Source organism: Polyodon spathula, chromosome 10 (assembly GCF_017654505.1).
Source record: "Polyodon spathula isolate WHYD16114869_AA chromosome 10, ASM1765450v1, whole genome shotgun sequence".
Classification (NCBI taxonomy): domain Eukaryota; kingdom Metazoa; phylum Chordata; class Actinopteri; order Acipenseriformes; family Polyodontidae; genus Polyodon; species Polyodon spathula.
In genome coordinates, this window is record NC_054543.1 from 46,176,748 (window position 1) to 46,197,750 (window position 21,003).

The 21,003-nt window shown below is 43.2% G+C and overlaps 1 protein-coding gene across 8 annotated transcripts in view; it reads right to left on the bottom strand.

Annotated features, from left to right (window-relative positions):
* LOC121322443 (arf-GAP with GTPase, ANK repeat and PH domain-containing protein 1-like) overlaps positions 1–21,003 on the bottom strand; it is a 191,694-nt gene that overhangs the window by 92,203 nt on the left and 78,488 nt on the right. For 4 of the 8 annotated variants that reach the window (XM_041262423.1, XM_041262418.1, XM_041262421.1 and 1 more), the window contains 3 exons: positions 7,408–7,466; positions 5,144–5,231; positions 2,978–2,992 (listed from right to left, as the gene is read on the bottom strand). In XM_041262423.1, coding sequence (XP_041118357.1) covers positions 2,978–2,992; positions 5,144–5,231; positions 7,408–7,466 — 162 coding nt within the window. The remainder of the gene's footprint in view (positions 1–2,977; positions 2,993–5,143; positions 5,232–7,407; positions 7,467–21,003) is intronic. The other 4 variants (XM_041262424.1, XM_041262425.1, XM_041262420.1 and 1 more) reach the window with 2 other exon arrangements.

A 21,003-nucleotide genomic window follows, 5' to 3' on the forward strand; every position in this document is an offset into this window, starting at 1 on the left:
CAAGCCCACTTCCTTTCTGTCTAACGTCTCAGTTTTTTTCCGTGTCTGCTCAAGAGACCATCACTGTACTGCACTGGCCATCTTAAAATGCAGGGCCAGAGTGGTACTGTGCTCTTTAGACTCAAGACACGAACCAAATGACAGCTAAGAGCAACACAAAGTACTGCACCGAAATATAACTTAATAAAGCATGGTTCACATACAGCCTCTTACAACAGAGTTTACACTGAATAGGCTGTAATGTGCATTACATGACAAAACGTCAAGCACAGAGTGGAAACAACAGGAACGTGCCAGGGGTCTGATTGCAGTGATGTGGTTTATATGACTTCGGACAGCAGTAGGGTTTCTAGTCTTATTCTGAGAAGTCTGTGCACAGTAAATGTCAGTTAGTGTATGGTAAGGAACGGAAATTGTTGATTTCTGGTGCTTTACTGTATAATTGAGAGCTGAGGTTCAGGGCTTTTATGATGGGTGTACAGTTTGCAGGGATGTGTAAAACTGAACCACGAGCTACAGCACTGTTCTGAGTTCATTATCTCAGTCCATTTTACAGCATGGCAGCGGCTCAGCAGACTGTAACTACACACGCTGGGAAAGCGTCACTTCAGGTGGACTGTATTGCATCTTCTCCTGATACTGTGGTGTCTCACGGCCACTGTCACAACGCAACATCATCATGAAGCAATACAGCACTTCATATTTATTTATTTTTCATGGGGATGTGAAACAGCTGATATTCAGCCTGCAAATCATTCCCTAGATTCCTTAGGATTGAGATAATGCCCAGTGCCCTACTCAGGAGTACAACAGCATTCAAATCATCACACTCGAAGGTGACCGGTGCAAGAAACAGAAACACAGCTGTAAACCCCAGGGAAGTGCCGAATACCAAGGGCCACAGCTAGACATACAGTATGAGTGCATACATTGCACAGTTTCCTGTGTGTACTCCAATGACATTAAACGCACTGTACATTAATCTACAGTGTGCTTTGGCTGTGGTTTTTGCTGCCACTTGCTTCTACAGAAGGTTTGCTGTATAATTCTAAAGGCACAGCAAATTTAATGGGTTATACAGACTGGGACAGGCTCAGTAGCCTGCGTACCGAGCCCTTTCTCTCAAAATACAGGGATTCCTATAAGAGTCATCTCCAGCTTCAAGGTTAGTCAGATTTGTCTTCCTGAACAGGCTATAAATATTTAACTGCTGGCAGCCGTTTCACCTACCTCTAGTCCGGCCTAATTAAAATCTGACACAATTCCCTAAAGTTTCAAAATAATCACCAGTTTTAATTACTTCCAATGTATAAAGGATGAACTGTGCTTATTGCAGATTTTACCATATTGCTATGGAAACTTGTTGCTATGTGGGCTGGTTTCCAACCCCAAGGCTGTGAATGATAAATAAACAAACAAATACATACCCACAGTAAAAGTGTGACTACCAAAACATTTTGCAATTCCTTAAACAAAAGTGTAGCTGCTTTAAAATTAATAATACATAACTGTTGCTGTTTCATGGGTTATACATGGTAAATAAACACACAGACAGAAGAACATAACATTAGAGCAGGATTACCTTCACACCAGCCTAGATCATAATTAGGGCTTCTGATTTTCAGCTTTAACCAATAAAACCTGATACAAACACCCGATACAAAAAAAATGAAATCGATGGATAGCCAATAAACACCGGAAAACACCAGAAAAACTGAGGAAATGGATAATCCATTCACGTTGACTTTACCCTTTTTCCATTAAAAAATAAAATCTACTATAAAAATAATAATAAATACATTTCCCAGTGCTGCTGGGAAATGTCCCGCCTTCCTGACTTGTATCTATCATTGATTCGTTCTGAATACTTTAAACCTGCCCCAACTACTGAGTGACAGCACATTCCTACATTTCTATTGGAGACTCCACTTGCGAGATTTAAAACGAGATTACAAATCAGGATGAAGGCTTGATAGCAGGATTGAAAGCTGTATTACAGTTAAGATACAGAGGATTTAAAACAGAATTGTGGCAAAATATAAAAAAATGCCTCCACACAAAAACCCCAGAAGAATGTGCCCGTGACCAGAGGGATTTCATTGTGGAAGACAGCAAAGGAAAGAAGGTACAACTTAAGTGTGCAAATACTGTCGAGTTACTACTATACATATTTTGACAGAATAAAAACGCTCAAGCATTTCGGAAAGTAACCGAAAACACTAATTTCATATAGCATATCAAAAACGAAAGCCCCCCGAAAAAAAATAAATTTACATAAAACTGGAAAATAGCTAAAAACAAGCACCTAAAAATACAATAAAAAAAAAACGAAAAACAGAAGCCCTAATCATAATCCAGATTATTTGTTAATGAAATGAATGTGCCAGGATTGTATTACAGCAATTCTCTGTCTCGCTTTAGCTAATAGGATTTTGCTCTGGTTCTTTCGCTTTGATACCAAGTAGGTATCTAAATTGCAAAGAACCTGCTAGAAACTACTAGACAGACTCACAATGGCAATGGGACACTATGATAGACTGGGCTCAGAATTAGAGGCATTACCACAACCAAATACACCCACCATGACACTATAAAACCCACTTACCTCTGGGATTGTCTAGTTTCGAGACCAGAAGCAATGGCCTCATACAGATCAAACTGTCATTTAACAGGGCTTTGCAGACTTGTTTGTATATGCATTCTGGCCAGACATCTGTGTGTAATGTTTTGGGATGAAGAGGTTACAGAGATGATTTTTTACAGTAGCATGCACATCCAGTTACCGTGAAGGGATCTCCGGGGCTAAACTCTCATGAAAGCTTCCGCTCAGACATGGTTGGGTAAGTGGCTTTAATTCAGAACCCAGCTCAAATGCAACGCCAATATTAGGGGGGTTTGGGACATGGTGTATGGGCTCTATGGCCCGAAGATGAGGAAAGGCCATTGTCATGGAGACAGAGAGAAAGAGCATAGTTACCTGCATCGATGTCTGCTGTAAAAGGGACAGCCCGTAAGAAAAAAAAGAGAGGAAAGAAAAAAGCGAAATCAAAGATCGGGATCATTCACATGCAGAATCCACAGCCCAGTTCCCAGAGGAAGTTTAGTGCAATCACCCGAAAAACAAAAATGAAGAAAGAATCACTGTTGTGGACATCGCTCAGCATATACACACTGTTTTGAACACACAATGCACAGGGTTTCATTTATAGTGTCAATATTAAGAGTCATGTAATACGCTTCTTTGGAATATGTTTACTCTCAACAAAAAACTTTCTACAGTGCAAGACCGTCACATGAGCTGTAATGTGAAGTGCTGTAAAAACACTACCTAAAACACACAATTAACACAACCAGTAAGAAACAACCTAGGAGACCTTTAATACACATACATGAGTTGTTTATTTTTTAGTTTTGTAACAAACAGTTTTTTTCTTTATTATAAATAGTGCTAATTTCACACCGAAGCAGAAGCTTGGTCTCAATGGTGTCTCAAATGATCTTTATCCAAGCCATGCAGTCAGCACATCACATTAGCAGAAGCCACTGTGATCGCTTGGGGAGCGGAACTGAAGACAATAGCATCCAGGGAACACTGAGACAAACAAAACGGGAAGCGCTAACACCGACACCTCACACACACACCTGCCCTGCCAGCTTTAAGGAAATAGAGTTCCCCACAGGAGATCATTTCCTCAGTATGGCTTCATACTACAAGGACAGGCCACACACACACACAGAAAGACAGAGAGAGAGAGAGAGAGACACACACACACAGACAGACAGACACACACAAACACACAGCAAGACAGACACACACAGAAAGAGACACACACACACACAGTAAGACAGATACACACACACACATACAGCAAGACAGACACACACACACACACACACAGTAAGACAGATACACACACACACATAGAGACAGAGAGAGACACACACAAACAGACAGACACACACAAACACACACACACAGTAAGACAGATACACACACACACACACACACATACAGACAGAGAGAGACACACACAAACAGACACACAGCAAGACAGACAGAGAGACATACACACACAGAGACACACATAGCAAGACAGAAACACACACACATACAGAGACATACATACAGACAGACACACATACATAGAGACACAAAGACAGGCACAAACAGCTGAAGTGTACAATTTCCTCTGCGTTATGTATGAATTATTTATATGTTACATAGTTACCATTCACAGAGGTCAAAACAAAAATGCATAAACATGTCAACGTTTAAAACGTGTGCGCATTTAAGGGTCAAGGGTGATAAAATAATAACAATAAAAATTACTATATTAAAATGCTAATTTTCTATATTTTTACTTTGGCTTTGTCTGATATTAGAGATATGAAGGGACCTGTAATAGCTGTGCACACAGCCTTCCTAATGGCAAACAAAAGGATCACTCTTCTGCTCTGTGGGGCTTTACTTGACTAATATTGTATAGAAGAAAAAATATATAAAATGACCACCTAGGTTTGCAAAGGAAATTGCTCAGGACCTGAAAGTTTAATAGCTTTTGCAGCACCTCCCTCTGTAGTTCTTTAAGTGCTGATTCCAAGGGAGTGTTGGCAAAACCCAGAGCATAGTCTATGGTTGTTATCACCACCTCCTGCTGCGCATCACATTCCCCCTTCAGCACAGATTGCAGCAAAGAGGGAAGTGCACACATCCATTAGGACAGCTCTATCAATTCATGTTTAAGAAGTAACACACTGAACACATGCCTCTGAAGTAGAAGCATGGCTGCAGGGCTCTGCACATGTGCATCGACTGGCAGCAATTCTTTTCCAGCTTTTTTTCTTTAATTATTGATATTCAATCTGCTAGCTTTTGTTTCAAGTGCCTTTAAAGACCAGCTGCAGAGCAATCAAGCTTTCTGTTTGGTGAGAATTTAGGGTAGACTGGTTCTTAACTTCTCTATAGAGCGATGTGTGCTGTACAGCTCTTCAGGTGTTGAAGAAATATAATTAACATGTTCAATATCAAACATAAGAAAGCCTGAAATCAGATGAAGCTGAAGACACTCTCTTAGCACCGCAGTTGCTCGCTGCGGGATGCAAGCACAGCAGTGTGATTCTGTAAAGCTGCAGCATCTCTTACCTTCTGGAGACTCCTCCTGAACGTATGTCCCCGTCAGGTACCGGTGCACCAGGGCAGACTTACCGCTGGCCAAATTACCCACAATGCCCTGAAATAACAACAGAACAAGCAACATTACAGCCTGGCTGCATGGTAACCCCAGACAGAGGCCAGTGTACAGAGCTGCTTTCCAATCTGATTGAATTAACATAAACAAGATGCACTCTTACAGAACACATTACTGTATACAACCTCCACCAACTTTAACCCAGTCATTTCGGTAGCACTTTAGATTATCTGGGGTAACTATCAAAGTTCATGCTCCTGCATGGTACCTACTGCGGAATAATGACACTAGGTAAGAACAAGTTATTCACAAGGCCACTGCTACTGTATGTAATTACAACGTAGTTAGTGTGCAACACCTTAAATGATTGGCATTTGCTGATGTCATTTACTAATTACATGGTTGTGCATGCCTTGCAACTTAAATAGCTACCATCGTTTCATATCATATTTGAAATAATTACGCTGAACCTTGTCAACCACCTTCAATTCAAAACCATAACCCAAGGTATGTTTGTTTTTCAGCAATGACCTCTGAAGAGCTGCATAATAACAAGACAGCCACCATGAACAAGCTAGACTCCCTCTGACTTTATTATACCATACAGCTACTGAAGGAATGTAAAGCAGGTTTACTAAGAGCTTAACCAGTCACACCAGAGTTTATACAGTATCCCAGAGGAAGCAGGTGTAATAAAATTAACCTCATCTGAAATGGCTTGGCCTGCTATACAATGGGAGTCTTGGGATATATGTTTCTCATTCAAATCTTCAAGCATTCTGATGAAGAACTACTGTGTACTCTATGGGAACAAGTCAAGCAGGCAAAGTCCCAGCTGAAGCGTTGGTCTGTCCCTTACTCTATTGGAGATCTCTCAGGACTGGAGTGGACAAAGCTCTGCAGGATAGCAAGTCTCACAGTGCCCGCAAGTCAAATGAAGCAGCTTCGGTTCCAGGGTCAATGGCAGTACTCAGGCAATTCTTCTCAGTTGCAGCTCTTCAGAATTGCAGACAGCTCTGTGAAAGTCAGCTGTGAGGAGCACTTGATTGGCCGCGTGTCAGCTGAATGACAGAGAGGTCACTGTCACATCTCCCTGAGAAGCACCAGAGCTGACCTCATACTCCATCACACCGGGCACTGACAGCGCACTGCAGCAGGGAAAGTGACAGGATCCGACAGCACTGGCCAGCAGACACGGAGGATCCACGCGCTATCCAGGCTGCTCGTTACACGTGTTATGCATTGGTAGTGGACATATAACACTGCCCAGTATCACAAAAGCACACAAAACCATCCAGTGATATGAAAACACACATTCTTGATTCAGATGGAAACCAGGCACTAGTCTCCACTAAAAATATAGATTTGGGAGAGAATTAGGTCAGTCCATTGAAGTTAGTACCTTTTAGAACTCTGCCTTGGTAATAATCATCTGGTTCTTCTGAAGCTGGACAGGCTAAAACAGCAACAACTTTGCAAAGAAATGGCTTAAAATATCAAAAGTACTGCAGCATTTTCCAATATTATACAAGGAAGAAATGACTGTTACCAACTCCCTGATCCAAACGTATGACATGCAACCCTTACACAACTGCTTTGCACAGCCAGGCTCTAAATTGCAAACATATTCACTGCATGAATTGCTGGAAATGAAACAGCAATGAAAGAAACTGTGCCAAGACAAGAGAAACACTGACAGGGAAGAGACAGTGAAGTGATTCATTGTCCGGCTATCCACCACCAGTGCCTTGTATATAGAAGATAGGTCAGGGAGGACAAGCAGCGCTGTAACTGTGTCACTTTGGTCGTGCTCTGTCCTATCAGCAGGGGCTTGGGCTAAAAAGCAAACTCTTACTATTTTACAATACATCTTATATTTCAAAAGCGAACAGGAGGGTAACTAAATCAGTAGTATCCGCTCTCATGTGTATGGTCCCCTCTGCTTGGCTACATGGCCAAAAGTGTAGAGGACAAATCAAAGGAGGTTTTGATGAGGCTGCATAACAGACTGCGCTCAGTTTCTACAAAAATGACATTGCGGCTCTGGGGAAAGTCTAGCAAAGAACAACTCAGATGACTAAGTGCAGTAAGACTTAGGACAGTTTAGAGAATTAGAATACAGCTCAACTGTGTCTCCTGACCTTGACAAGACTGGATTTATACACATTCTCATTTCTAGGGTTTAACTCAATATTGAAGGTAGAGGAGAGACACTAACCACTTTGAGCTCTGGGACTGAGCGGCTGAGGGTCCACTCCTGGCTGTTTACGAAGGCATCTGGAAAACACAAAAAAAGAGAAACTGTTACTGTAGATTCTAATGGGCTTTTTAATCTTGCACTTGGACCACCCAGTTGCCGAACTGTAACCGTTGGGATCAATTCCTTTTTTTCAATTCCAATTCTCATTCCTTTTTTTAATCAATTCCAATTACAAGTTGTGTATTTGTTTGCTCAATGAAGCCTGTGTCATAAAATTACTTGGAATTGATTAAAAGGGAACGGGAAATGGTTTTGGAATTGGGAATTGATTTTAAAAAGGAAATGCAATTGAACAAAAAGGAACGGACTCCATTAGTTTGAGCATATTACAAGCACCGACCAAGAAGAGTTTATACTGGGATTTGAGAAGTTCACACAAAACTGAACAGATTTCCACAAAGACGATCACAAAAAAAATGGTTTAGAAATGTGACACACAGAAAGTACTGCTGCAGCTCAAAAGACTAATGCATCATTGGACACTCAGTTAAACATTGCAAATAATGAAAAAGGGAAATGCACACACAATGCGTACACTCATAGCCTATAGGCAGGGCAGTGAAGCAGGACAGCAAGAGAGAGAGAGAGCATGCTCTGACAGAACAAAGGCGGCAAGGAGAGCCTCAGCTCTTATCAGTCTTGACACTGCATCAGCAACCTGTGACACTGTCTCACCCTTCACTGGCAATGAGATTCAGCTTCTCCACCCAAGCGTGGATATCAACCCAATTACTGCCTGACATGAGGAAGGCAGCTTTCCACAACACTACATACTGTAAGAGTGTAGGAGCAAGTAGTCATCTTGTTAAACTGAAGTGCTGCATTCTGTGCACCTCAGCAAACACGAGTCAGGTTTCTTTAGGAGTCTCGTCAGCAAGCTAGAGACCGCACGATTGAAATTAGTGGGTTCCATTCATGCCAAAGAACAACCGCAATTGAACCCAGGTCTTGAGCGTGTGAGTACTGCAGGAAAGAAGAAGATGGTCTGGATGTACTGTCGTGCTCAGTGTCTCCCGACACCTCAGCAATGTGTGTTGCGTGTGGGATGCTGACAGTTTAATTAGAAATCCAGTACACTGCACAGCACGCCAAGGGCTAAACCAGAATTCATATTTAATCTTTCATGTCATGCCATCTGTTCCTCTGAGCTGTACCGGATGGCTCTGTTGGCCCATTAAACTCGATAATCCTGAAATCTTCACGTCGAACAGTTTTCTCTATAACAAGTCCTGGAAGAGAAACAGCATTTTATTAAGAGCGCAGAACCGGCAGCACCAACACTGTAAGTGGAAGCAGCATTTAGTATCGCACCTAAACCCCACACACCCCAGTCATGCTCAGGGATCTCAGATACTGAACTGAGAGAGACCATGAGATACAAGTGCCAGGGCAAGCATACAGAAAGTGCTTTCCTAAACAGCTCTCCAGCCACCGTTTTTAACTTGACCCACATCATGTCATTTCATTTGATAACAAATCACATCTCAAAGCCCGGGACTGAATCACGGGACTTCAAAGTATCTCGTAAATTATTTAGCAGCACAAAACAGCTCCTCAGAGCCGGTACTTTCCTTCAGGCCCTGGAGCTGCATGTTCCAGGGCTCCTGTAAAACTGTCATATACTGTATGGGGGTTTAGGCTAATTGACTGAAGTAGACAAATGGTCTCTCTTAATGCTAAATATTTAACATTACAGGAACTGTGCTGTACTGAACTGTACTGTACATTAGTGAGTAGGATTCACTTGCCATTGTAGGAATAAGAGGTGGTGGCATTCACAAAGGAGCTCCTGTGAGCAGAGTTGTTAGTAGCACAAACTAAATGCAAGTGATGTATACAAAGCATACTCTGGTGAGGTGCTCCAGGGTTAGCCTGTTCCACTACAGCACATTGCTCTTATTTCTAAAAGACGGTACTGTGTGTATACACTGGGTTATTTTGGGTAATGCATTTGTTTTATTGTCAACAAGGAAGACAAGTGATAGCTCTGTAAATAAGCTGGGGAGCGTTGAAAGAGCGGAGTGTCGTTTTTTTTGGAAAGACTTAACAAAATCGCTTTACTCCACGACCTGCTAATAACAGGAGGAAGATCTGTTTCAGAATGAACCACATTCAAAACTGTTTTACACGTTTTTTATATTAGAATTAGCAATATAGTGAATGACATCACGAAGACATTAGATTTAAGGAGAAATAAATGTGTGGTTACCATGGCATCCAAAGCCTATAAATGCCTCCAACGTTTGTTTTCAAACATATTTTAAACATACCGAAATGTTGGGAAGTTGGCTTTTTGAGCAAAAAGCAAAGCTTGTGAATCTTCACTGAAATAAACTAGCAGAGCTGACCACTGCAGCTTGTGAATCTAAATAAACGAGCAGAGCTGACCACTGCAGCTTGTGAATCTAAATAAACGAGCAGAGCTGACCACTGCAGCCTGTGAATCTAAATAAACGAGCAGAGCTGACCACTGCAGCCTGTGAATCTAAATAAACGAGCAGAGCTGACCACTGCAGCCTGTGAATCTAAATAAACGAGCAGAGCTGACCACTGCAGCTTGTGAATCTAAATAAACGAGCAGAGCTGACCACTGCATCCTGTGAATCTAAATAAACGAGCAGAGCTGACCACTGCAGCCTGTGAATCTAAATAAACGAGCAGAGCTGACCACTGCAGCCTGTGAATCTAAATAAACGAGCAGAGCTGACCACTGCAGCTTGTGAATCTAAATAAACGAGCAGAGCTGACCACTGCAGCCTGTGAATCTAAATAAACAAGCAGAGCTGACCACTGCAGCCTGTGAATCTTCTCCTGGAGTTGCATACTGCTCACAAGCTTCCCAATTTGAAGTATTGTACTGTACAGTATGACCTTAAGACTTTCAACAACTGCTTCCATAGAACCCTGACTTTTCCGCATGTTCTATCTGTTATACTGCAACTGACTGTGTCTCTAAAAAGGGTTTGGTCCCATGAAAAAGAAATCAAATCTTCACTTAGTTTCTTCTTGTGTTTCTATTTTTTTAGTTTTACTTATTATTTATCTTTACTGTCCAATTAAGATCCAGTGTCGTCAATGACACTACTGCTAGATTTCTTGTACAGGGGAGCCACAAACCAACAAATGAGGTGTAATGTATAAGTCATTTATTAACACTTTATAGATACTTAGTAGAAGTGTACAGTGTATTAATAATATGTCACAGAGCTCTAGTACAGTAGTAAGAAAAGCTTTATGCTTATAAAGTCCAGATTTAGGCTGCCTATTATTGCTGTGGTGGGTGGATACTGTAAAAGGTTTCCATGACCCACAAAGCAACTCAGTGGCTAGCAGGGGGATTAAACTCCTGGTTCTCAGTCATAAGGACTACAGGCAGCCACTCTGCTACAGTAATCCCCTCTGATTCGATCACTTCATAGGAGTAGGCTGACAGTCCCATGACTATTTCATCTGTTTAATATATTTTTAAGGGAGACATGCACATTAAAAAGATGTTCTTTATATGACCTAAATAAATAGAAAATAATAGAAATAAAATGAAAAGCAGATTGTTAAAACACATGCTGCCAGTTTCCAGCGGAAAGTGATTTAATGATTGCAGGCTCCAACAGAAAGCTGAAAAATGAGCAGATGGCACAGTTTTTTTGAGTAGGAAAATCTACTGCATTGATCATATATTAGAATAATAAACGTTTATTAGAATTAAAGTAAGAACAATACAGGAATTTATATTCCACTTTATATAAAATGTTCATGGATTACTGTATTGTAGGTCACACAGCAGTGTACCACACAATCCAGTACGATTGACCAGACTGGTTACAATTCAGTTCAAACAGCTACTGTACCAGCAGCTGTATGCAGAACTGCTCCACAGTAGACTGCAACAGAACTGCTCCACGGTACACTGCACTGAGCTTCACAGCAGCTGTATGCAGAACTGCTCCACGGTACACTGCACTGAGCTTCACAGCAGCTGTATGCAGAACTGCTCCACGGTACACTGCACTGAGCTTCACAGCAGCTGTATGCAGAACTGCTCCACGGTACACTGCACTGAGCTTCACAGCAGCTGTATGCAGAACTGCTCCACAGTAGACTGCAACAGAACTACACAGAACTGCACTGAGCTTCACAGCAGCTGTATGCAGAACTGCTCCACGGTACACTGCACTGAGCTTCACAGCAGCTGTATGCAGAACTGCTCCACGGTACACTGCACTGAGCTTCACAGCAGCTGTATGCAGAACTGCTCCACGGTACACTGTACTGAGCTTCACAGCAGCTGTATGCAGAACTGCTCCACAGTAGACTGCAACAGAACTGCTCCACAGTACACTGCAACAGAACTTCTCCACGGTACACTGCATTGAGCTTCACAGCAGCTGTATGCAGAACTGCTCCACGGTACACTGTACTGAGCTTCACAGCAGCTGTATGCAGAACTGCTCCACAGTAGCACTGAGCACAGCAATGCAGAACTGCTCCATGGTACACTGCACTGAGCTTCACAGCAGCTGTATGCAGAACTGCTCCACAGTACACTGCACTGAGCTTCACAGCAGCTGTATGCAGAACTGCTCCACGGTACACTGCACTGAGCTTCACAGCAGCTGTATGCAGAACTGCTCCACGGTACACTGCACTGAGCTTCACAGCAGCTGTATGCAGAACTGCTCCACAGTAGACTGCAACAGAACTGCTCCACAGTACACTGCACTGAGCTTCACAGCAGCTGTATGCAGAACTGCTCCACGGTACACTGCACTGAGCTTCACAGCAGCTGTATGCAGAACTGCTCCACAGTACACTGCACTGAGCTCCACAGCAGCTGTATGCAGAACTGCTCCACAGTACACTGCACTGAGCTTCACAGCAGCTGTATGCAGAACTGCTCCACAGTACACTGCACTGACCTCCACAGCAGCTGTATGCAGAACTGCTCCACAGTACACTGCACTGAGCTTCACAGCAGCTGTATGCAGAACTGCTCCACAGTACACTGCACTGCAGCCGTATGCAGAACTGCTCCACAGTACAGCACTGAGCTGTCACAGCAGCTGTATGCAGAACTGCTCCACACACTGCACTGAGCTTCACAGCAGCCGTATGCAGAACTGCTCCACAGAACTGCACTGAGCTTCACAGCAGCTGTACAGAACTGCACTACACTGCAGAGCTTCACAGCAGCTGCAGAACTGCTCCACAGTACAGAAGAACTGCTCCACGGTACACTGCACTGAGCTTCACAGCAGCTGTATGCAGAACTGCTCCACAGTACACTGCACTGAGCTTCACAGCAGCCGTATGCAGAACTGCTCCACAACAGAACTGCTCCACGGTACACTGCACTGAGCTTCACAGCAGCTGTATGCAGAACTGCTCCACGGTACACTGCACTGAGCTTCACAGCAGCCGTATGCAGAACTGCTCCACAGTACACTGCAACAGAACTGCTCCACGGTACACTGCACTGAGCTTCACAGCAGCCGTATGCAGAACTGCTCCACAGTACACTGCACTGAGCTCCACAGCAGCCGTATGCAGAACTGCTCCACAGTACACTGCAACAGAACTGCTCCACAGTACAGTGCACTGAGCTTCACAGCTGCTGAGAATAAAAGCAAAAGTTGGACGAGAAGTGAAATGTAGTCAGTCCTTAGCGGTACCCAGGGGAATATTTGTGTGCTATTAAACAACGAAACGATGCATTTTGTCTTAATTCCTACAGCTCAACAGTTACAGAACTTGCCATTTTACTTCTTTCCCCCTTAGAGAGAAGCCTATTTAAATAGTACAGAGCAATCACGGCTCTTTTACATGTCTGCAATAATAATAATAGTAGTACAGTAATAATCTCTCCTATGCTTTATTGACATTGAAACAATACAGGCAGAAAAAAAAAAGAGATCGAGACAACTAAACTTTGCAAGAGAAACAACTTTCATGCTTAGAACCTCCAATCACACACGTGCATTCAGGGCTCTACACCTCCGAATATGCATGATAGGAAAGGCTTTGAGAGATGACAGGGACTGACTGCGTGGGGATGGAGAATAACCACCAGTACAGCACACTCTCCTCCTGCCATGGCAGCGCTACAACATTACCCTTGTGCTGCTTTAACACACACTCACACAGTGCAGATTGCAGTAAATCAATCGCACATTCACTTTCTGTGCGGTTTGCTTTCCTTTGTTTCTAACTGCCTCCTCTTTTCCCCTGAAATGTGCTAAAAATAGCTCCCACAACCTTCCCAGGGAATGAGCGAGCTACAGAGCTCCAGCCCCGCTAGAATGCCACTGGCTAAAGCCCAGACTGCATGATTTCAGCTTGTCTTTTTCACTGCTATTATTACCAGTTTGCAGCGTGGAGAGGCTTCTTGCCACCTGCTATAGCTACAGTATAATACAACACAGTACCAGGGAGACAGTCTGGGCTTGCTCTGTGTTACCGTACAATACAGTACCAGAGAGACTGACTGGGCTTGCTCTGTGTTACAGTACCAGGGAGACTGTCTGGGCTTGCTCTGTGTTACAGTACAATACAGTACCAGAGAGACTGACTGGGCTTGCTCTGTGTTACAGTACAATACAGTACAATACAGTACCAGAGAGACTGACTGGGCTTGTCCTGTGTTACAGTACCAGGGAGACTGTCTGGGCTTGCTCTGTGTTACAGTACAATACAGTACCAGGGAGACTGACTGGGCTTGCTCTGTGTTACAGTACAATACAGTACCAGGGAGACTGTCTAGGCTTGCTTAACCACAGGGTTACCTTGAACTGTAATGACTGATTTAGAGATCTTGTGCAGGATTTCTTTAAATAAATCAAACAGATTTTTTTGAAAATCCCCCAATCCTGATGTAAAACTCAGTGTTGTACAGCATGTACCAATGTCTCTGCAGGTAGCTGTCATCATAACTACATACAATTTTGCTGTTTGAATTTCTTTACATTTCTCTTTCAGCATCCAAGTCAAAAAACTACTTGTGCTCTTTGCTGCAAGTTTTGCAAAAGCAGGAAAGATGTTGGAACAGTTCTCAGTAAAAACCCTGCAGGCTTCATTCATGGTCTAAAAACTATGGTTTGTGAGCATGTGTTTTACTTGTCCACATTCTTGGCTGAGAGTCAACAGGTAAGATGCCCTGATGATGCAGATTCGTGAGTTGCTACCAGGGACATGCACAGTGCTATATGGGATACTGAGAACTCTGCAAAGGCAAGGAGCAGTGGAACCATTTTTACACGTTGCACTGCATGAAACTATTTTGTAATATAAACTAAATTATTGGATAGGGATCTAAAGGGAAAATGTTGTCTTTTGCTCTGCGTTTGTTACTCCGACTGGTTATGGATTTAAATAGCTTTTTGGGGGGATTTTGCTTTGATCCCCAACTGGTACAAATCAACATGAATAATGTAAAAAAAAAACAAAAAAAAAAACTAATATATTTTGTAATTACTATATGCCTGAACAGATGTAATGAATTTAATAGGCACAATAGTTTTTAAAGCATTAGTTGCAATGTTACACAGTAATCCACAGCTCCACATGGATTACTGCAGTTTTTTGTTACCCTTTCATAATTCCACTGGAGGAGTGCCTGAGGAGCGCTGCAGTATTTGTTGCCTAAGCCTTTCCCTAAGTGCCTTCCTGCTGAGGATGGTGTGTGTGTGTGTGTGTGTCCTTTCAGAGGCACAGTTTCTTGCAAACTCTTTGAGTATCAATAGGCTGAGAGCACTTAACAAGCAGGGGACGTTACCATTCAATCAGGACAAAAGCTTCCCATTGAAGCTCAAATCAGCAAGTTTTATTACTGCAGGTCCAAATACTGCCGCCAGAGTATCAAGAAATGGCTCGTTCCCTGCACTGCATGTCTGATTTAAACTGCTTTGTCTGTGTGATTAGTAAAGGAAATGCTGTGCACAGGGGAATGAGAAGTAGGACATACGGCTTTGAAAAAGTACAAATGTTTCAGCTACAGTAAATCATATTACACTGATGAAGGCAGTGCTGAACAACTGAAAACGTTTGCCGACTGGACTAGTAACCGATTCACACAACTGTACCTAAATAATAAATAATGCACTAAAATCAGCTTGCAGGCTTTGAATCCCACCTGTGCACAATCAAAAACAATCCTCGCCTCACATGCTAATCCTCTTAGATTTAAAGTCAAATCAGTTTCTCATTTTACAATAACCTTTTCCAACACACTCGGAGAGTTACGGTACAACTGAAACGATGTTCTCCTGAGAATCCGGAAAGGAATGCTGCAATACAGCAATCTCCAATTAAAACCCCACTGATACTCCTGAGGATCCGGAAGGGAATGCTGCAATACAGCAATCTCCAATTAAAACCCCACTGATACTCCTGAGGATCCGGAAGGGAATGCTGCAATACAGCAATCTCCAATTAAAACCCCACTGATACTCCTGAGGATCCGTAAGGGAATGCTGCAATACAGCAATCTCCAATTAAAACCCCACTGATACTCCTGAGGATCCGGAAGGGAATGCTGCAATACAGCAATCTCCAATTAAAACCCCACTGATACTCCTGAGGATCCGGAAGGGAATGCTGCAATACAGCAATCTCCAATTAAAACCGTGCGTGGTTATCTTTCCTAATGTATTTACTTTTTTGCTGCAAGAGGAGCTGTGGCTTTCTCTGGGAGACTAGATACTTCAGCTTGGCTTTAGCCCTGCTCCAGCAGCCGAACCTGGGGCGAGCCCATTCCCTCTTCCCCTCGATGGACCCGCTCTCCCTCTCGCTCCTGGTTTGCTTGTCTGTCGCTTCGAATTCCAGACCACCGTTTAGCCAGGCTATTTATAGTTTTAAAAACTGCTAATTAAAATAATCCACGAGTGGGAATCAAAATTTTTTTTGTAAAAATAAATAAATAAATAAATAGCGTTGATTACATGGTGCTTTATGCAGGGTTAATTCACGGAAAGTTACATTTTTGCTTCACTATATGTGCATTATAGAGAGGGAGTTATTTTATTTTGTATTTTAGTCAGATGTGTGCCTACAAAAATGTAACAGACAAATCAAAATTTAAAAAAAAAAAAAAAAAGAGCATAGCACACAGTAGATGTGACCTGTATAAAATTGACAAAACAATTCCACACATCCAGACTGTTGCTGAATGTGCAAGCATGGCTTTGTAAAAATACTGGCTATATAATTAAACAGGGCTGGTCCTCTATGACCAGACTCCAGTCTTCTGGAAACCCACAAGAGCAGCAGTGAGATACAGGCAGTGCTGGAAACACACAAGAGCAGCAGTGAGATACAGGCAGTGCTGGAAACACACAAGAGCAGCAGTGAGATACAGGCAGTGCTGGAAAAACACAAGAGCAGCAGTGAGATACAGGCAGTGCTGGAAACACACAAGAGCAGCAGTGAGATACAGGCAGTGCTGGAAACACACAAGAGCAGCAGTGAGATACAGGCAGTGCTGGAAAAACACAAGAGCAGCAGTGAGATACAGGCAGAGCTGGAAACACAAAAAAGCAGCAGTGAGATACAGGCTGTGCTCCACAGGCCCAAGCTTGAGAGCAGTCAGCTGCCAAAATCACTGTTAATGAAGAAGAGTAAAAGTACGCTGTAGGCAAGCATGGTAAATCACAAACAGGTGGTAAACACATGGTACACTGCAAGCGTGCACATAATGTACAGTGGTTACTCACACCCACAACATATAAAGTGCAGAACAACAGTGCAGGACTTCAATTGAGCAAAGGGATATGTTCAACAGAGCAGAGAAGCCAGATACTGATATTGTACTGTACTTTAAGGCAAAATATGTTGCAGTACTGTAGCAACTGATGTCACGTCACATCAAAAGCTTTTCATCCTCAATCCTAATATAACAGGCCATTGGCTTAATACCTACAATTGTCTACTTTGAAATATGTCAATAAAATGCAGCTTGCTGTCTCCCGAAGTAGCCCTACAGCAATGCATTTATCAGCGCAGGCACCCTGTCGAAGGGAGCTGTGCTGTTCTTTTCTGATTTCCACCTCTCACAGAGAGACGACAGCCACTGGTCTGAAGCGCTACCTCTCAACGGGACGGATGTGGAAACACAAGTCTCTTCAAGGATTCTTCAGGTGTGAAATGAAGGAAAAGCACGTCCCTCTTACAAAACAAATGACATTAAAAAAAAAGTTGCATTCTCCTATTGTGGACTGGTGCTGCTTACTGAATTAGGATATTATAAACACCTCTTACATACATCAGCGTGTCATTAATCTAGCCATTTAAATTGCTACATTTATAGGCTGCTACAATAACTACAAGGTACTGCCTTTTGAGATACAACAGTTTGAGTTTCTTAAACACAGATTAATAAGGGGTTGTTTATAGCAGCTGGGGGCCAGCTCTATGAGTGATGGAGCAATCTGAGTATGCAGCACCCATGTATCTAAATGACATTGCTTTCGTAGCGACACAGCCCATGCAGAACAAGATGCTTCACCAGGAGATAGGATGACAAACGGCATGGAGTGCAAAGTGGCAGGGAGGCAAGGGCTTTGGAGATCGCTTTGCAACTTACAGCAATATTTAGTGTCTGTGCTCTCTCTGGTTGCTTAGATGATTTTACAGCAGGATGTACATTGCGGACTGATAAATAAAGGTCTGTTATGTGTGCAGTGCAAAGTATTTCAGAGTGAAATTGAATGATGTTCTGGTTGGGATGGACTGTCCCCGGATTGGCTTGCAATTTACTGTACTGGGAGTGAAGCTTAAATACCTAACCCACTCTGACGATTAAGAGAGGTCAGCTACAATGCAGTGCAGCTACTGAACTAAACTGAAGACAATAGGCACCCCCCAAAAAATAATTAAATAACCCTCCGCCATGCTTAGTAACACCCCCACGCACATATTTGAATGCTAGCAGTCTGGTGTGTGCTGTATGTGTGGGGCTGCAGTTACAGCAGTACTGGGCTCTGTGGTTACACAGACAATTCCACGCTCCAGAAAGGCAGCCTTTCCTGGGTGCTGAATTCATTACAGTTTAATACAAACAATAAGAGTCTGGGCCAGAGTGAGGCAGCTTGCTCTGCTCAAACTTCCAAGATTACAGCATCCAAATAATACACACGCTCCCTGCAGAATTACAGCACAGTGCCATGGACTTCAAAAATACTCAGCCCTTTTGTAACTGCTATACTGTTATATATGTATTACCCCTCACCTAAAACAATGTAACAAAGTATTACATTAGTTCCACCTCCCCCACCCCCACCACAACCTGACACTCACAAGAAGCTTATATACTTGTTTCCTTACAGCCAGACAGACTGAAGCCAACCTTGGACTGAAGTTTTCAGAGAGGTCATTATTTTCAGGGCTGCCCTGTTAGCACCATGTGTACAAAACATTACAGAACCCAAAGGTATGAATGTGCTGTACTGTGGCTGTTCTGTTCAGTGAATTTGTATGCATGTAGGGGCCTAGAAGCACCGTCATCCTCATCGTTGGGTTAATTAGGAGGGAGGGGAGCAGGCTGAGGCAACAGCAGCAGCAGCACCTGGTCCTGCACAGGGAATTCAAGGAAAGCTGTTAGACAAGAGGTCCCACTCACGTATCTTTGAAGCTGCGGTTTTAATAATGACTAAAGAAATCTTCAAAGTGTGAGCAATCCAAACGAACCGAGTGGCGCCAGGAGGCAGGCACGCCCATCAGTGCCTGCGGCAGAGCAGTCACAAAGACCTGCCTGCCTTGCAAATACAGAGGCAGGACCCACAGATACTGGGAGGGAGGGGGGTGAGGAGAAAGTTACACAGAGTATTTCAAGGAGTGCCAAGGATGGAAAGTTGTTCAAGCATTTTGAGAGTTAAATCAGGTTTTGCCAACAAGCAAACTCATTACATATGACTGTGCAGATGAAAAGAATTACACTATGTAGCTAGCTGAGTCCCAAGGGCATTTCGGATTACATTACAATACAGCGTTCCAACATTATTATAAGTCTCTCTGAAACAGCACCTCTGTACGCTATGAGAACATCAGTCCCCGTGCCAAAATAACAACTTCTGAAACGACCACTCTCTACTAAATTACCTTCATTTAGAGCTAGCTGACAGCCAGGCTGGTCCCCTATTGTACTGCATACAATGCTAATGCAAACAGAGGATTAGATACGCTTGAGAAGGCAGAGGCTATGAAGAGAGAGAGAGAGAGAGAGAGAGAGAGAGAGAGAGAGAGAGAGAGAGGAGAGAGAGAGAGACGCTCGATGCTGGCCCTTCACAGACAGATTGACAGAGGGCTCACAGACAGATTGACAGAGGGCACACAGTCCCTAGAGAGCTCCCTGTCAGGCTGATGTAAAGCTCTTCACTGACACACTCTTTACATCTCTCTGCTGTGTTCAGAACAGCTGGGAGCCATGCACAAAGCCAGGCTGACTGGATGTTTAAAGCCTACTGTAAATATGGCGCTGTAAAAGGCCATTGTGAAACTTCAGCAGCCTGGGCTCAAAGTGTGGGGGACACAGCTGGGACTACAGTCACCCCCCTTCAACTACTGTACCAGTCTAAAAAAAAAACAAAGCAAGGAAATATTCAGCCGCTAGCTGTCCTGTGTCTACTGTTCAACAGTCAGGAGGAAAGGGCGTGACTGTCTGATTGTCCTGAGGTGATGAAGTCCACATTCCCAATTTTTGTGTGAACCCTTGGGACCCAAAACTTCAAATCCATGTGACTGAGTGCAAAGGTCAGGAAACCTGGAGGGCAAGTTCCCAGAGCGTGGTCCAGGCCCCCCCCACGCATATTTAATCCCTTCACCTTTGACCATTCCTGACACAGTTGTCTGAATCTGAAACAATAACATGTTATCCATTTCCAAAGGGTCCTGATCCACTGCAAGTTTTCTACAGATTAATGACAGTTTGCACAGTGCAGTAGTTTTAAGGGATGACTGTTGAGCAGTGGAACCAGACAGTTCCAATATTTAACCAGAACAATTCTGAGATTTCCCTGGTCAGTGTAATGATGCAATGTGATAGAGCTTGGACTCAACTCAGAACAAGATAATGCACCTCAAATGGGGTGATAGAATACTACTTAACAAGTGCAATTGTTTTCCTTTAAATCCTGTAGGTGTTTGATACACAAACCCCATTCCCATCCCAAGTCCTGCAGAAGCTGAAGGGCATAGCAGTATTTCTTATCTTGCGCAGACAAGCTCTTCCCCTCGTCCTGCCTGGAGACCAGCGGGACCAGCGGATAAGCCGCGTATCTATGGTATCTCTGGGCTTTGCCGTGCCACACGCTGGCTTTCAATGGACTCCCACCTCCTGCCCTGTTGAAGAGGATTAGGAAAGCAATAAACAAAACAGGGGCTGTGATGACACCACTGAAAGCAGACGTCTTAGGAGCAAAAATAATTCCAATATCTGAAAGGACAGGGTTTATTTTTCTTCAGAGGCAGTTGTAGTTAACAGTTCAAGCCACATTATTATGTACTGTGTGCAACTTCATGATCTGACAGTGAGATCATTAAACAGAAGCGAGCTAAGTGACTAGTTGT